General features: G+C 47.2%; 1 protein-coding gene across 1 annotated transcript in view; it reads right to left on the reverse strand.

The window, feature by feature from the left end:
* The window catches only part of ankfn1a (ankyrin repeat and fibronectin type III domain containing 1a), a 108,191-nt gene that overhangs the window by 85,457 nt on the left and 6,031 nt on the right, over positions 1–16,703 (reverse strand). The window contains 1 exon segment of the mRNA XM_085361129.1: positions 11,348–11,604. Within this exon segment, the coding sequence (XP_085217255.1) occupies positions 11,348–11,604 (257 nt within the window).

Below are 16,703 nucleotides of genomic sequence, written 5' to 3' on the forward strand. Positions count from 1 at the left end.
AACACGGTGCAGAGGATGTGAGGAGGAAACAGACATTTTATTTAAATAGCAAACCACAATGGAGGGAGGGAAACGAAGAGGAGCTGGCTTCTGTTTCCACTGTAATCGTGTTGATCTGTGTTACACACTCCACCTAACAACAAATAAGCTAAAAATCTTCCAGCCAACATTAAAAAAAGTCTCTAATGTAAAGTTAAGTCTTTTGTGTGATTTGGTGCAATAAATAAATAAATGAATAATCCAAAAAGTAGTTGTATTAATACTGAAACAAGAAAAGGAGCTAAAATATTCCCTCCAAACAAAATGTATGAATTCAAAAAGTCGGCGCCCATCGTCGATCGTTGGACTGACGAATGTCGGTTGGAAACATGTTACGCTTACAGCCTTAAGCAGGAGGCTCCATTCTCATGGTTAGGAGCAGCCAGGTTACCCCACTCAGGACGACAACGCCGGTGCATTACTTACCACACCCACCAGAGGTCGTTTCAAACGTTTCTACACGCTTCGAAGCCTCCAGGTCGGCATTATTGGTCAGATGATGTCATTAAAATGCTTCGCAAGGCTCCAACAGCACAACCGCAAACCAGAGGGCCAGTTCAGGTGAAGCCACAGGCCACGCCCAGGGATGGGAATCGTTAGTCTGCCTATTGATCCTGCTTATCAGCTAATCAGCTGATTTCAGTTCACGTGTCAGAGGAAACGGCGACGCAGTCTGGAGCATATAAGCACATTTTTGGTAAAGTTCAAGCTGCATCTAGGACAGAAACACGAGCATTGTGCTGCTAACACTTCGCTTCTTTGCAACTTGCACATACAGCATGCTAACGCTAAGCTAGCCAAGAACCCAGAGTGAGCAGAGCGAATGGCGACCCCCGCGGCCGGAGCCTGAACTAAAAAACAGGAACAAGCAGATGATGAGGCAGAATTTTTAAAGCAGAATCACCGTGACGATCGAGTTTCTGTGCTGGTTTTCATGTTTGCTTTGAGTTACTAAGACATAGATCTGAGAGACGTGTGTCCTCATCAGTAGGGATGGGTATCGATAAGATTTTCACGATTCCGATTCCATTTTCGATTCCGTTTAACGATTCGATTCTTTATCGATTCTTTTTAAAAAGGAGAACACTGAGGTCGATTAGCTTAGAACTTTGTTTTATATCTTCTCTTTGAACAAGATAGAAATTTAGGAGTAACATGGCCTTACAAACCCAACAGTGAGATCTTAAGAGATCCAGCCTACGGCTCTTCAATGGGGCGTCACAGGGTCCCCGGGAAAAAAAATTGTAAATGTAAAATAATAAAATAAATATTCTTCTGTAGCAATAACAAAGTGTAACATAAATTATTCTGTAGCAATTACACAAGAATATCCAGTAATGTCCCTGCGTACAATTAAACACATTCACTTACTGAAAATCATCTGCTGTGGCAAATGGGTGCAAGGCTTTCACCACAAACTGAGTCACTGCTCGGTGACGTTCGTCTATCCTGCCTGAAAGGAGACGCTGCCAGCAGACTGCAGCGACAACTGCCAGCATCTGAGCCAGACTCTGTCTCATCATGGTCACTAAATGCACAGTAATGGCAGGTTTGTAATAAGGCAGATCGCGCTAACATAATATGCACTGTTAGTTGATTATTTACCTGCCGCATTAACGGGAGAGGACGTGCAAACGTTACCGCTGCTGCTGGGTTGAGATTCACGAGTCTGGAGCGAATTAAAAACATGACATTCATTTAAGGTCATCGCGTGTTTGTGAGCAAATGCTTTTGCATATTCGTAGTGTTTCCTCCTGTAAATGAAGTATCTACTTTGCAAGTATTGCAAGTTGCCCTGTTGTCATCCGTTCTCGTAAAGTATGACCAAACTTTTGAGCGTTTGAGCCGCTTAGGCGCCATGTTTCCTGCCAGGTAAATGACGCTCCGCAACGTAGTGACGTCATTCGGGGCGACTGGAATCGATAAGGGAATCGTTTGCAAACATGGCAAACGATTCCAAGGAAATGAAACAGTAGGAACCGGTTCTCAACAAGAACCGGGTTTCGATACCCATCCCTACTCGTCAGGGAGTCGTGTTGGCGTGGAGCCTCAGGTTTATATTAAATGGTGATTATGAGACAGCGTGTTCGAGCTATATTACAGAGTAGGGCTGAACGATATATCGCATTTGCGATAATATCGCGACATGATCAAGTGCAATTTTCTAACCGCAAAGGCTGCGATTATACTCTGGACATGTCCAAATTCATGGGCTGCATCCTCCTGAGGCCGCATTTGTAGACCGATTACGTCACAGCGACGCGCCGAAGGCTGTCCAAATTACTACCATATCCCAGAATTCATAGCGCGGCCCAGCCAAACTCCAGTTTCCAGCAATGGCGGCCGCTACTAAGTTTTAAAATTACTCATACTAATCTTTCAGGGTCACAAAATAAACTTTTAACATATTTTCAGGCGAGAAAGTAGTTGTGTAAACATCAAATATCTGCTCGGTTTATCAAGATATCCCATATTTGCAAAAGTGCTTCGACGTTTTCAGAGGCGTCTGCTACCCACCAGCTCGACAGCTAGCCGGGAGCTCGAGGGTTACTGATGCGGCCGAGAACGGCACAACTCCCGGCACATCATTTTCAGATCACCGCGGAGTTTCGCTGCTCGGGTTAAACGTAATATATAAGTCACTTAGACAACCTAAAAATGTTATTGTTGGGCTTTTTTCAGTGTTTTGTTTGTTCGTGAGTAAATCGGTTTGGCTGAGATTAAAGTTATTAGATTAGATAAAATAAAACTTTATTAATCCCCCGGGTGGGTTCCTCCTTGGTTTTCACACAGCTGACTAAACGTCAAACAGAAAACTTATTAAACAGAAGTATGAGACAGTCGAGAATTTACACCAGTGTCTGGTTATATTTTAGATAGCAAGAAGCAGACGGCTGAGTTTATTAAACTCCACCGAGACAGCGGTGACGCTAATCAGAACTAGACCGTCCAATTTCACGCCATTAAACTTTAAAGGCGTGTTTGTGTGTGTGTTTATACAATTGCTATTATGTTTGCACTTTATGTGTAATGTTACTGACTGCAGAGATCAGTAAGATGTGTGTATTTTTTATTTATTAGTTTTATTTATTTAATATTATTTTTTAATTGAATGACTGTCTAGTAGTTCACAGATGTCGAAAAACTGAGTGTGGTAAAGCCACTGATTTTGTTTATGTATATTTCTGCAATCTGCACATTGTACTGACTTTCATTTTAATGTTTACACCAGGGTTCCTTGTCAGCACTTTATGCTCAGATGTTTGTAAGCTAAAAATAAACTATTGTGTATGTTCAAATATACTGTTGTGATTGAAGAAGTTAAATAAAAATGTCAGTCATCAATTCATGCATCACCTCATGTCATCATAACAGAGGTCTGTCTTCCAGGAAAGAACAGTTTAAAATTAATGTAATATAGTATTGGCCATACTATATGATGTATTGCTTGTCTTTGTTTAATAATACAGAAGACAAAGACCTTAAAAAATAATCGCATATCGCATCGCAATCGCAATATTGGGGCAAAAAATCGCAATTAGATTATTTTCCATAATCGTTCAGCCCTATTACAGAGTAACATCAAAGCAACTTCACGAGTACAGCAAATGACCTTTTCTCAGGAGTAATGAAGTAACATACTGCATTACTTTAAAGTTCTGTGTATTCTGTGTAATAGATTACTTTTTTGAGTAATCACAACAAAGAAGGTAATACGTCAAGCACGCATAAACGTTTGACCCACAGCGTCAGTCATTTCTTTATTGCTGCGTAGCGCATAGCGCCTCTGCAGGACACCAGAGGAACTGCAGGTTTTGGTGCTTTCTTATATTCGTGATGTTGTAAAAACTTTTAAACACTCGGTCACGTGTCACGTCGCGTCAGATGCGCTTAGACGTGAGCATAAAATAAATCTGAGGTGCTTCTGAGTTGCTGTGTAATCACCGGTGTCACCTGTTTAAACATCAGCAGTCCCTGCCTGCTCCCCTCTGGGGGAAATAAACAGTGTTTGCTGAGTCTTTCCATGCATGAAGGATGCTGGATGCAGGAGGAGGAGGAGGAGGAGGTCGGTTTGATTCAGGGTGAAAGTATTCAGTTGCCTTGACGACCGGAGAGGACGCTGCGAGGGAAAATTGCTATCTGTACACAGTGCTTCGGCTCTCTGAGACGCTGGAAGGCCTGAAGATGCTCAAACAATGCGGCGCCCGGCGGGGCTCCACCCCCGACACGCTGAAAGTCGTATTTTTCTCCTCAGTTCAGTCAGACCGACGCTCCGTCCTCAGAACTACACAGAACAGCGGTGCAGAACTGTTGGAGAGGGGGTGCTTTTAACAGTGTTTAATGTTCCTGCACTTCTCTGTGCCAGCATGAACCCAACCCCCACCCATCCTCTAAACCCCCACCCATCCTCTAAACCCCCACCTGCAGGAATAAACCTTAAACCTGGCCGCTCAATATTCACACTAACAGCTGCTTCGTGTTTCGTGAAACCAGCAGCTCTGAGAAAAACCAGCATCTGAAGTTCTTTCAGGTATTTCCTGACAGCGAGTTCACGCCCATGAGCGGCTCGGCAGTGGCGTGTCGGGGTAATGGGCGTGACCCGCCCTTCATCGGGTTCAGTGCTGCTCTGAAAGCGTCCATCACTGTCTGTGATTTCTCGGCACGCCTCGTTCCTGCAGAAAGGTGCTCATTACTTCAGACGCTCTTCCTCCGATTCGACGAGGGCGTCCTGGAGGCTTTGTTCTCGCCGCCTGTAAGACGAGGTCATCGCTGAGAGTCACAGGCAGAAGAAAGACTTGCTGAGTGTTTCCGGTGTGATCGCCGAAACAAACCCGAGGTCTGAGCTGACTCCGGCTGTTTCGAGTCAGCTGAAGGACTTTGGCGATGCAGCGGCGAGCGCGACTCTGAAGTCTGAACAAAAGCAGGCCAGCAGCTTCATCTCTTTGTTCGTGTCGGCGTTCGCCACAGACTTCACCGGCCTCTGAGTTTAATTGGTCACCTTCACCTCCTTTTCTCTGAATCGGCCCATTTCCTGTGAGGACTTCCTGTCAGAGGACGGCCTCATTGACACAAAGCTCAGGACACGTGCACCTGCACGATCAATAATCATGGATGACCTAATTAATGTGCAGAGCAGCACAATATGAATACGTTCTTTTTCAGGATCAGATTTCTGAGGAGGTCAGGTGTGTCGTTACAAGCATCAGCACGGTTTAGCAGAGCCTCTCAAAGTCGGCCTCTGATTGGCTGGGGTAGAGTGATGGTGTCCCTGTGGAAAGGTGAAGAAAGGTTCCTGTCCAGGTGTGTGCCTTTAAAGCCCTTCAGATCCTGGCAGAGGTGCTCAGAGAACAAAGAGGCGGAGGGTCTCAGACCTCGAGCCTTCATCACTTCCTCCTTCACTCTGCTGGTATTTCTCTGAATGTCAACACGCCCAGCCGGCCCGTCTTTGTTCGCGCTTTAATGTCACAGGAAGTTGTAGCGCAAAGAGTTGGGGGTGAGGGACGCAGCCCAGACTTTACTTTCAATTAATGCCGCCGGTTCTGACCTTTTTGCTGGTGTTCACTTATAATTTTACCTTCTTTTGTTTTTCTCTGTCTGTGAAAGCAGAGTCCGTCTTCCTGTTCAGCTCAGTGCGTCAGAAACATGAAGCTTCACGGAGACCGGACCGTTTAAAAACACTCAAATCTTCTGTGTTTGTGTTAAAGACAAAACGTTGTGCTAAACTTTCATGTAACACCAGTTTCAACCACAAGATGGAGCAGCGCTTTAATTGCCACACTTTCTTTTTCATAGTGGCGACATGAAAATAAAAGGTTAAGGTTATGCAGCTGCTCTCTCTGCTCTCTCTGTCGGGCGATCGTGGCTCAAGAGTTGGGAGTTCGCCTTGTAATCGGAAGGTTGCTGGTTCGAGCCCTGGGTCAGACAATCTTGGCCATTGTGTCCTTGGGCTAGACACTTCACCCGTTGCCTACTGGTGGTGGTCAGAGGGCCCGGTGGCGCCAGTGTCCGGCAGCCTCGCCTCTGTCAGTGCGCCCCAGGGTGGCTGTGGCTACAATGTAGCTGCCATCACCAGTGTGTGAATGTGTGAGTGAATGGGTGGATGACTGGATATGTAAAGCGCTTTGGGGTCCTTAGGGACTAGTAAAGCGCTATATAAATACAGGCCATTTACCATCTCTGCCTGCAGAGGGCGCGTTTCAGGAGTTCCGCTAACGTCCACCAGGGAGCAGCAGTCAGCCTGCATTATTAGCAGTGGAGTGGATGACATCATGAAGGCTATCTTTTAGCTGCAGTCTGTTTTTTTGCTGCATGATAGAAACAGTCTTAAAAACAGCTGAGTCTGCTTCTTGGAGAGTTTGACTTCAGCAGACAAAAAGAGCTGCTTGCATCTGTCACTGATAACGCTTACATGCTTTTATCTTTACAGTACTTTATCAGCTGTGAGGCCTCATCTACCTCACTCTGAGTGTAAGCGCAGGAGGAGAGCCTCTCTGGGCTGATGCTGAACATCTGTATCGATACCCAGCTCGATCTGCAGTGATCAGACCTGAAGGGACCTCACTGACTCAGCCTGCCTGTTAAGCGTCACCGCTAATTTGAACTAACCTCCTGTTCTCCTGTACGCTCGCCACGCGGCGGGTGGACGGCGCTGACTGCAGACGGCCGAGCCCCTCCCGCTCCTGCTTCTCTTTTCTAATGTGAACAAGGCTTTCTGTGTAGCCGGCCTGTTGGCCTCTCCTCGGGCTAATTAGCCGTCCAATGCCGGCATTCATGGCCGGGCGGGGAGCCCGCAGACGGGGGAGGCTGAGGCCCCCCTCCTGGCAGGGCCCACCCGCTGGGTGACTGACAGGCTGACTGCCGTGGTCACAGATGTCATGCAGCACGGCGGTCCGGCAATCAGGTGAGATTCAGCCGCAAGCTGCTGCTCACAGAGAGGCGGCGCCATCAGACCCCACATTAAACTTTATGAGCTCCACCACAGCCAGTGTGAAGAAAGGTCAGAGTTCAGCAGCGTGAGCTGTGAGGTCATTGATCCAAAGTTAGTGAACAATCATCAAAACTATCTACCACCACCAGCACGACCTCCCACTGCGCGCTGCCTGCACGCTGTCCCACTCCCAGCAAACAGTGAGGAACGTGTCATGAAGTCCACTTTTACTTTAATGTTGTGACATGTTCTGTGTCCAACACGAGACACGGATGCCACAGCGAGCAGTGAGGCCTCTCAGGACGACCTTTGACCTCTTCCAACCTGATTTTTTTATGCTTGAAATGTAATTCCACAACACTAATGTAACTACACTATTGTACTTCATCACACTGTGTAACATGACCTGAATGGATTTATTACACATATAGCAGATACTAACACACTGCAATGTAATTAAAATAATTATACTTGAAGATAATTTTTTCAGTATGTTAGTAATTATTAAACTTTATACTTAAAAGTATTTATAACTGTAACTACGCTATATTTAAAAAATACCTATTTATTACATTTTTAATTAAACTACATTTGATCATATACATTATAATACATGTTGTTTATAGTGTTAATTACACCGGTGTACGTCAGTCACGATGTAACCACACAGCAACATTTATGTTTACACTTTGTTACAATGTAAAGGTGCAAAGTTTAAAGGTACAAGTGAATGAATAACTACACTGTAATTAAACTGTTATTAATTAATGTATTTAGACTGTAAACAATTGCAGAATCCTTTTCTTCGTCTTCTAGCTGCTTCCTTTAGGGGGCGCCACACTGGACCATCTGCTCCACCTCCTCCTGTCCCAGCAGCCCTCTGCACGTCCTTCACTACATCCATGAACCTCTGAGGTTTTCCACAAAAGTAAATCTTTAAACGTGTGAACCGTCTCGCCACAGAGCGCCGCCGAGGTGACGTCATGAGCTCAATCAGCTGATCAGCAGAAAACTGCTGGGGGATTCCCATGATGCACTGGGTGCTTCTTCTTCACTTCCTATGTGTTAATAGACCTCTCTGCACTGAATCATACCTGCTTATCCTGTCTTCCTTCTCTCACCCCAACCAATCGCAGATGGCCCCGCCCCTCTCTTAGCCTGGTTCTGCTGGAGGTTTCTTCCTGTTAAAAGGGAGTTTTTCCTTCCCACTGTCGCCAAAGTGCTGCTCATAGGGGGTCATATGATTGTTGTATGTAGTATTGTAGGGTCGACCTTACGACATAAAGCACTTCGAGGCGACTGCTGTGATTTGGTTTATAAATAATTTGAATTTCTTCTTCTTATGTTTGAAGTCGGAGCGTCACAGAGCCAAGGTCTCATCGACTTTAATGTTTTGGGTCATGCCTGACGACTGCAGAGCATTTCTCTGGACCCTCATCATCATCACCACAGGTGTACACGTACTGGGAGGTGTACTGGGGGATGTGGTTACATTAATGGTGAGGAGTGAAGCTGTGGTTTGCGCGCAGCCTCAGCATGCAGCGGGTTAATGCGGCGCTGTCATGAGGGGAAGGCAGCACTCCAGCGCTCCGCAGCCTGTTTGTTTAAGGATCAGCAGTAATAAGACGTCAGGCTGAATTTATGGAGCTAAGATTTTGCGGTAGGTGATTCATGGAGGATTTGGAGCGGAGCAGCAGCTGATATGATTAGTCCCGCGGGAGCACGGACGCTCAATACAGCACTGTGTGAGTGTTTGTGTACAAAGACGCCGAGCGGGCCACAGAAAAATGTCAGAGTAAACAGGAGGCGTGCACAGAGCCCGCCTGTGTGCACGCCTCAGCCCACATCACCCCATCGCGGAGTCGAGGATGCCGAACGCGCTGCTGCTGACTGAACGTGTCACACAAATAAAAGTCCTGCAAACACTTTAATGAAGTTACTGTTCCCTAAAAGTTCCCTACAGTGGGGCAAAAGCACCAACCCTCTGCTGATTGGCTGTTTAAACTTGGCGGTTGCTCACTCAAAACAATCAGATAAATGAATCCATACACAGGAAATCTCTCCGCGAATGAGGGTCGTCCATCACTGTTTTACCTTGGATCAGCTGACCACAGCCTGCTGCGTGCAGCGACCAGCAGATGCTGCTCCAATCCGCCGCTCTTTACCCCAAAACAACTGTTTCCTGATGATGTTCATGTTAGAGTCATGAAGGAGCAGGAAGCAGGGGGAGGAGTTTAGAGCAGGCAGGTGTTCATTAACTGGTCTGAGGGGCGGGGACCTGGAATGAGAGTCGACGAATTAGGTGTCGCTAAAACTCAGGATTTAGATGGCGCGTCTGGGAAATCTTCCTCCTGGGGCTCAGGTACGATGGGGGGTCTGAGTACCTGCCCTGCGTACTCAGCAGGGTGAATCATCGCTTCCTGCAGCAGCTGCAGTCACATTAAACAGGCCCAGCGGATGAGGAGGGCGCCCCCTGCTGGTGCTCAGGAGGAGAGGCCTGTTACTACTGATGGTTAAAACAGAACGTGACATGAAGCTCACACAGAGGCGGGAAACACGGATGTATGGAAGCTCATCGCAGCCCGTGATGAGTTTGTGTTACATGAGAATTCAGTTATTTAAATTTTGAGTCAAATTATTCTGTTTTAATGTTAATAATTATACATTTTTATCAAAACTGGGACTAAAACAAAACCAACTGAAATTAATTTTTCAATGTTTTTATAAATTAAGAATTTCAACTTGATTTTTAAATAATCATTTTGACTTTTTTAGTTTGTGTTTTCTAAAATTTTGCCTTTTAGTCTTTTTTTACCTGAAACTCTGATTTAATGTCAGAATCTTTGATTTTCTCTAGAAAATGTTCTAAGTTTTAAAGTAACGCGGTGTTCCTGTAAAAGCCGCTGAGCCGGAACAAACAGACTTTGGAGTGACATCACAGCGTCGCGCTGTCGGGGTCACGATTCCCAGAAAGCTGCCGTTTAACGGCTGAACGCTGGAGCGGGATGTGTTTATGGTGCAGGTGGAGGTGGGGAGGCGTCCCCGCCCCGCGCGCAAACAAAGGCGCCGTTTCCCCGGGTTTATGACGGGAGCGCTGCTGAGTCACCGGGATGTTTCTGTGCCGTCAGCCGGACGCTGACGCAGACACGACGGAGCGGACGGAGGAGGAAACGCCAGCTGCTCCGCTCACAGCGAGACATCGCTCCGTCAGTCAGAGTTATCACTAATCTGGCTGCTGATTGGACAAAAACACGAAACAGTTTGTTGGCTGAGAGAGAAAAAGAGAGAGCGAGCGGAGACGAATGCAGGACAGCGTTTCAGCGACGGAGTAACAAACCTCGTCAGCTGAAGCTCAAACACGAGGACGTCTTTATGTTTCTGCCTTTAAGGCTGTTTAGGCCACACTGAGGTGACGAAACAGACCTAACATCAGAATTAGTCCTGAGATTAAAGAAAAGCTCAAAATGATCTATCAATGGATCCATCCCCAGCGCGGCTCCCAGAGCGAGTCTGGACGCTCACGCTGATGATGGTGACGATGATGGAGGCGGATCCTTTTCCTCTTGTTTCCTGATGTGTGTGTTTCATGATTTCAGCTCATGATGTTTCTCCTGCAGTTCCTCTAACGCCCACCAGAGGCTCCAGAGTGCGAAGCATCGCTGCTATGTTCAGGAAATAGACTGGTCCTGTGTTTCACGTTTTCTCTCCTCGTCTTTCTTTTGTCTTCGCATCATAAACTCATCCTGACTGAACGATCCTGACGTCAGTATCGATCGCACCTCTGCTCGGGCGGATCGGCATGTCCTCCGTCATCGATGCAACAATGACCCACTCCTCTAAAGCCCGCCCAGTCTTTTACAAAGCAACCAATCCATCTTCCTCTTTCCTGTGACATCACAGCAGCGGTGGGAAAATCCGCTCCCTCCCACCGTCTGACTAATTAGAGCTGCTGGAGGTGACCAAAACAGACGCCATAGCCACGCTCGTGACCTCTGACCTACCGCCCACTGTGTCCGAGGTGGACACAGTGGGCGGGGACAGCGAAGCGTCGCGGTTTTTCTCACTGCTGGCAAAGGTTTCCCTGTTGAAGCTGTGTCAAACGTGAGGCACGCTGACTCACCGCGGCACGAGGCTGGTCGAGGCGGCGCCGCTGAGAGTCTGACACACAACAAAAACACACAAACGCTCCGAGCACAGCGGTGACCACGAGAGCAGCTACAAAGATAAAAGCTGTTCATCGGGAAACAGTCAGCTGCGTTTCCCACAAACAGCACCTGGGAGAAGGTGTGAAAGCACTTCCTGTCCTGTTCTGATGATGGAAGCTGGGGTCAGAGGTCAGCTTTAGTAAACGTAATCAGATAAGAGGAAATCCAGACTTACGTGGATGCTGCGGAGTTTCTTCCGGCCTCTCTCCAGCCGGCTCAGCAGCCTCAGGTGTCGCTGCTCGCCGCCCACCGGCTGCAGCAGATGGTCGTCCACCGAAATCGTCTTTCTCAGCAGCGCCCGGTCTGTGGCCCACGGCAGGGAAACTCGGGCCGCCTCCCCCAGGGGAAGACTCCTCGCACCTGCTCCTCCTCCTCCACTCCTCCTCGACCCCGGGGACGGATCAGGTGACCACAAGTCCCGCTGAACAGAGCCTGCAGAGAAACCAGAGCCCTGCTGCGTCAGGGGGGCGGTGTCGTGTTCCCACTCACCCACAGTGTGTGTGTGTGTGTGTGTGTGTGTGAGAGTGGGTCAGGTGTAAGCTGACCACCTGAGCTGCTGCATTAAAACTACATGAGGAGGCCGAGGGCGTCGGCAGCTTGTGGCTCACATTCAAATCTCCACGTCAACCTTTTTAACCAGAGACAAAACGGCGCTCACTGAGCACGTGCAGATCCACAGCTGATGTAAACACACACACACCCACAGCTGCACACACACGTCGTTATGAGAACGTGGATAATTTCATCAGCAGCCGTTCACACACTCAAACTTTATAATCAACATCTGGCTGAACATCAGCACGAGCTCGAGAGAAAAGAGGAGGAGGTGGGTGACAAGGCGGCTTGCAGCACAGACCAAAGCTGACACCGCTACGTGCCCACTTTCATTTTCTCAGATGTAAACTCTCCGTGGAGCTTTGTTACATCACTTCCTGTGAAACGTTACAGCTAACTAAGTGAAACGTGAAACATGACTGGTATTTATCCAGGTTACTTTTTACCTGAAGTTGATTTCTTTGAATAAATAAATCAGACTTTATGTATTTCAGCTGCAGTTTACTCTGAGTTATTGCTTTGCGTTTCCTGGTGCTCAAAAACACGACCGCAGACGGAGGGGCGCGTGTTTGAGGACATCGTGCTCCAGCCTGTTTGCTTCCACAGGTGCGTGCGATGAAACGTGAGCCTCGCCGTGGGCCGTGTTCCTGAGGGTCAGGTTAACGCTGGAGGTAAGGCACCAAACCAGGCAGCACGATAAATGTTTGATGAGGAGGAAATCCATTCAGCTCGCCTGCGAGCGCTCACAGACGAACACCGAGTGCAGCCAATCGATTTCATTCACCAGGAGAGGTTTGAATCCGCCTGGTTCATGAACGGGAGGAAGGTTTGAAGGCTTATTCTGCGTCCTCAGCTCTGTGTCATCGCCATGCCACCACGCCAAGACGCCCTCCTGACCACAAACTCACTGTGGGCGCAGGACATCAGACGAACAACAACAACGAAGCGAACCGGCCCTGCGAGCGCCACACAGAAAGTCCCACAAACCATCAAACAGTGAAGGCAACAAGCGCTGGTCACAGTGATGGCGAGTGGCCACCAAAGGCCATCCCTCTCGCCGTGCACCGCCTCACAGGGTGCTCGCTGCTGCTCCGTGTGAGGAGGCCAAACACAGAGCGGTCACCTGCTCCTTCATCATGACTGTGTGACTGTAGAACAGCTTCACCATCTTCCACCATCCAGGAGGTAAACTCTCCTTATAAGGAAGAATGTGGGCGTGGAAGCACGCAGGTGTGTGGATGATCCTGAAGACAGGAAACATGAAAGCACAGCGCTCACGACACACTTTGAATCATTTATGAATAAAGTCTGTGTGAAGCTCAGCTGATCAGCACAGGTGCCCTTCCTCACTCAGCTGGACTCACAGCTCCCTCTGCTGGACACACAGCACACCTACACCCAGACACAGACTGCAGGAAGTCCAAAAAACCCCTGCAAGTTACAACTACGAATTTTGACCCTATTTTTCTTCCTTTCATCTGATTGGTGAATGTCATGTCAATCACAAATTAAACAATCCAATCAGAGAACAGATGGGTTTGGCTGTCGGGGGGCGCTTTTTTTTGAACTGCAGGTCTTTGAAGGGAATAAATGCCCTTCTACATGCCAACCCAGCGTTTTCCTTCATCACCACGAAGGAAAACAGTCTGTGGTTGTCCGAGTTTGGTGATTTTTGTGTCACAGGTCTACGTGTTTAATACAGGGACTTCCACAGCCTTTTCACCAGCGCTGCGGACGCAAGGGGGGCAGTGTTTTGGAAATGACAGTCTTCATTACAAAGCTTTCTTCTGGAGTTTTGATCTCCTCCATACCTGCTTCATACCCTGGAGGACGGGGCTGTGGCCCCCCCACACCCTCTAGCAGATCGTTACATGGAGAAACCTTTGGAATGCAAGCATGCTGATCCACACAGGTGTGCACACAGGTGTACACACGGGTATTCACAGACGCGGACTACAGCTTTCTTGGCTGCTGCCTCAAAGCACATTGTGCGCTGTCTATCTTGCGTGCTGCACAATATCGTTTATTATTTAGTATCTACTGATATCTACTGCTAGCTAGTTCATTGTGATGGTGCTGTTTTTTTTATTATGTTGCTCTTTGTTGTTTGCTTTCTCTTCTGTTTTTTTTCTCCATACAGGTGACCCAGGTGTTTGTTTGTTTTTTTGTTGTTTTTCTTTCTTCCCCTCCTTCTCACCGTCTCTTCTCCCCTCTGGTTTTCTTTCTCTCCCTCTCTTTCTTTCATTCTTTCTCCCTGTCCTATCCCCCAGTCATGTCTGTCCCGTTTGTAGCAACTGAAAATAAAATAAATTCATAATTATAATAAAGGTCAATCAAATGGACCAATATGGCAAGGCCATGATGATCCACTTGGTAAAATAAATCCGCTTGGCATCTTTCTTGGCCTTAAGACAACAATTCTGATGCTAAAGATCCAAACGGGACACAAAAAAAAAAAAAAATCACAAAAAAAAAAACAAAGCTTTCTTCGTTATGAATTAGCATACATGTTTTTATTGAACATTTGAAGAACTAGCAAAAAAACAAACTCTTGTAGTTCACATAAAGTCAGAGATAGAAACGACAAGGAGCAGGTGCATCTACTACAGGTAGAGCTGCTGCAAAAACCCACAGAGCCCAGCAGCCTGCAACACATTCTGGATCCTTTGCTTTTAGTTAGCAGTTAGCATTAGCAGCACATCCTGCGTCCGATGTGAAAGGACTTTTATGCTGCGCACTGTGACTCACAGCAATGGTCCCGGGTCAGCCCTGACTTTGTGTTAAACTAATCCTAAAGTAATAATGTTATTTCTAACCACTGATATAGCACAACTTTATCCTTTCAACAGCTACTGAAAGTTAGGGGACCTAGCTGCTATCGGATCTTTATATAGCGATTACCCTTCAAGGACCTGCAGTTCAAAAAAGCGCTCCTCCGACAGCCAAACCCATCTGTTCTCTGATTGGATTGTTTAATTTGTGATTGACATGACATTCACCAATCAGCTTAAAGGAAGAAAAATAGGGTCAAAATTCGTAGTTGTAACTTGCAGGGGTTTTTTGGGCTAAGTCCACACACAAATCTTTTTTACAAGCACAAATCTTTTTTACAAGTACAAAATATTTATGACCACATTTTGAGCCCATAAAAGTGAGACACTCACTGCAACTTCCTGTTGAAGTTTGCTTCCCAGAGTCAGTAACACGAGCCGCTCCTGCTTGTGTCATCTTTTAATGTTTACAGCGGCCACGAGCTGCTGTCGCTCTTTCTGTGTGGGTCTTAATAAAGATTGATTTTGACCAAGAGGAGACAATCGGTGTTTTCACTTCCTCCTATGTGTCTCAGGTGTGCTGAAGGACGGCAAAGATCTGCAGCATCCTCAGCTTCCTGTTTCAGGATGGAGGCTCTGAGGATCCTGTTCTCTCATTTCTGCTTCAAATAAAAGCTTTTTTGCTGGAAAACTTTTGTCTCAAACTTTTGTTGGTGTTGCATTTTTTCTCTGAACATCTTATTTTGAAGGTTCCTTCACTGAGGTCACCTGGGAGTTTCAGGGTTTACCTGATTTTAAGAAGCAGCTGGTCTGCTCACTGAGCCTCTGGGGGGCGCTGTAAACAGGATATCAGGATAAAGGATAACCAGCTCAGGACTTCCTGTTTGTGAAGCAGGTCGGTGTAAAAAAGCCAGTAACCTTTGCCCTTTATTTATTTATTATTTATTAACCTTTATTTTACCAGGAAAGGTCCCATTGAGATTAAAAACCTCTTTTTCAAGGGAGTCCTGGCCAAGAGGCGACAACATGTTAAAATTACAAAGTTACATACATAAAAGATGAACACCTAAGAACAGGAGATGGGGCGGAGTCCTAAAGCACAGCTGTGGTGTCACTGATGGTAAAACTGGTTCAGAGATTTAGCCACGCCCCTTCGTGGACCGCTGTGAAACTCTAACGAACCACCTCCACCTCAGGCTTTATCTCTGCATCAGCTCATTAACTCCACCAGAACCAGCAGCAGCTACACCACCTCAGACACCATGTTTATCTCACACTGAAGTTTTTATCCAAACGAGGCGCCGCAGCCTGGGCGGGCGTGGAATAACTGAGTGCGAGGAATCAGCAGGACAGATCAGAAAAGACGGAAAACCTGCGACGTGAAGCCGAGAAGCAGCTTAACCCTGCAGTCTGAGGAAAGCGCGCCAGAGATCAAACACCTGATGGATGCTGTGCCGTAATCTGCTCAACAGGAAGCTCGTTATCATTCTCCAGAAGGGTGGAGCTAAAGAGAGCAGAGCAACACACAGGAAGTGGAGCCCGGTAAACAAAACCGCCGCTCGGAGCCATTAGAGACATTCCTGACTCGACGGCACGCCCACAGCTCCGCTCCAACCCCACGTCCAGTCTGCCGGCAGCTACAACCTCCACCCACGACAGACCTGTCTCTGTGGGTGTGGGAGAAACAAGACACAGACTCCTGACGTGGCTGCTCGACGATGACCACAGGGCAGAGGGGCTCAGCCTCCGTCAGCCTCCGTCAGCGCCAACACAGACGTCTCACTGCTGATTTCACCTATAAACAACTTCCTGTTTGACTCACTGTTTACATACTTGGCTCATTTTCTTCTTCGTGTACTTTTTTAGTCTCGATTTTGTATTAAAGTCGAGTTTTTCCCCTCGATGTTTATTAACACGTCTGCACTTCCTCATTTTCTTATTACTTCTCACTTCCTGTTTTATTTTGGTAGTCATTTGTGTCGTGATGTGTTTACTTCCCCCGTCTCGTCCTCACTGGCTGGTCTCACCTGTTTGTTGTTACCCAGGTGTTTCAGCCCTGTTGAGCTGCCTGCATTTAGCTACTTTATATTTTGGCCAATTAAAAGCTTCTGGGGTTGGCGATGCCATAAAGCACGTCTACACAGGAAGTGACGGACAGCGATGCCGCGACCAGAGACCCACTCCTTCTTTCAGCCTCCTCCTATA

Source organism: Diplotaxodon limnothrissa, linkage group LG8, assembly GCF_057381915.1.
Source record: "Diplotaxodon limnothrissa isolate DT_005_m linkage group LG8, D_limnothrissa_male_GT1.1, whole genome shotgun sequence".
In the NCBI taxonomy this organism is placed as follows: Eukaryota; Metazoa; Chordata; class Actinopteri; order Cichliformes; family Cichlidae; genus Diplotaxodon; species Diplotaxodon limnothrissa.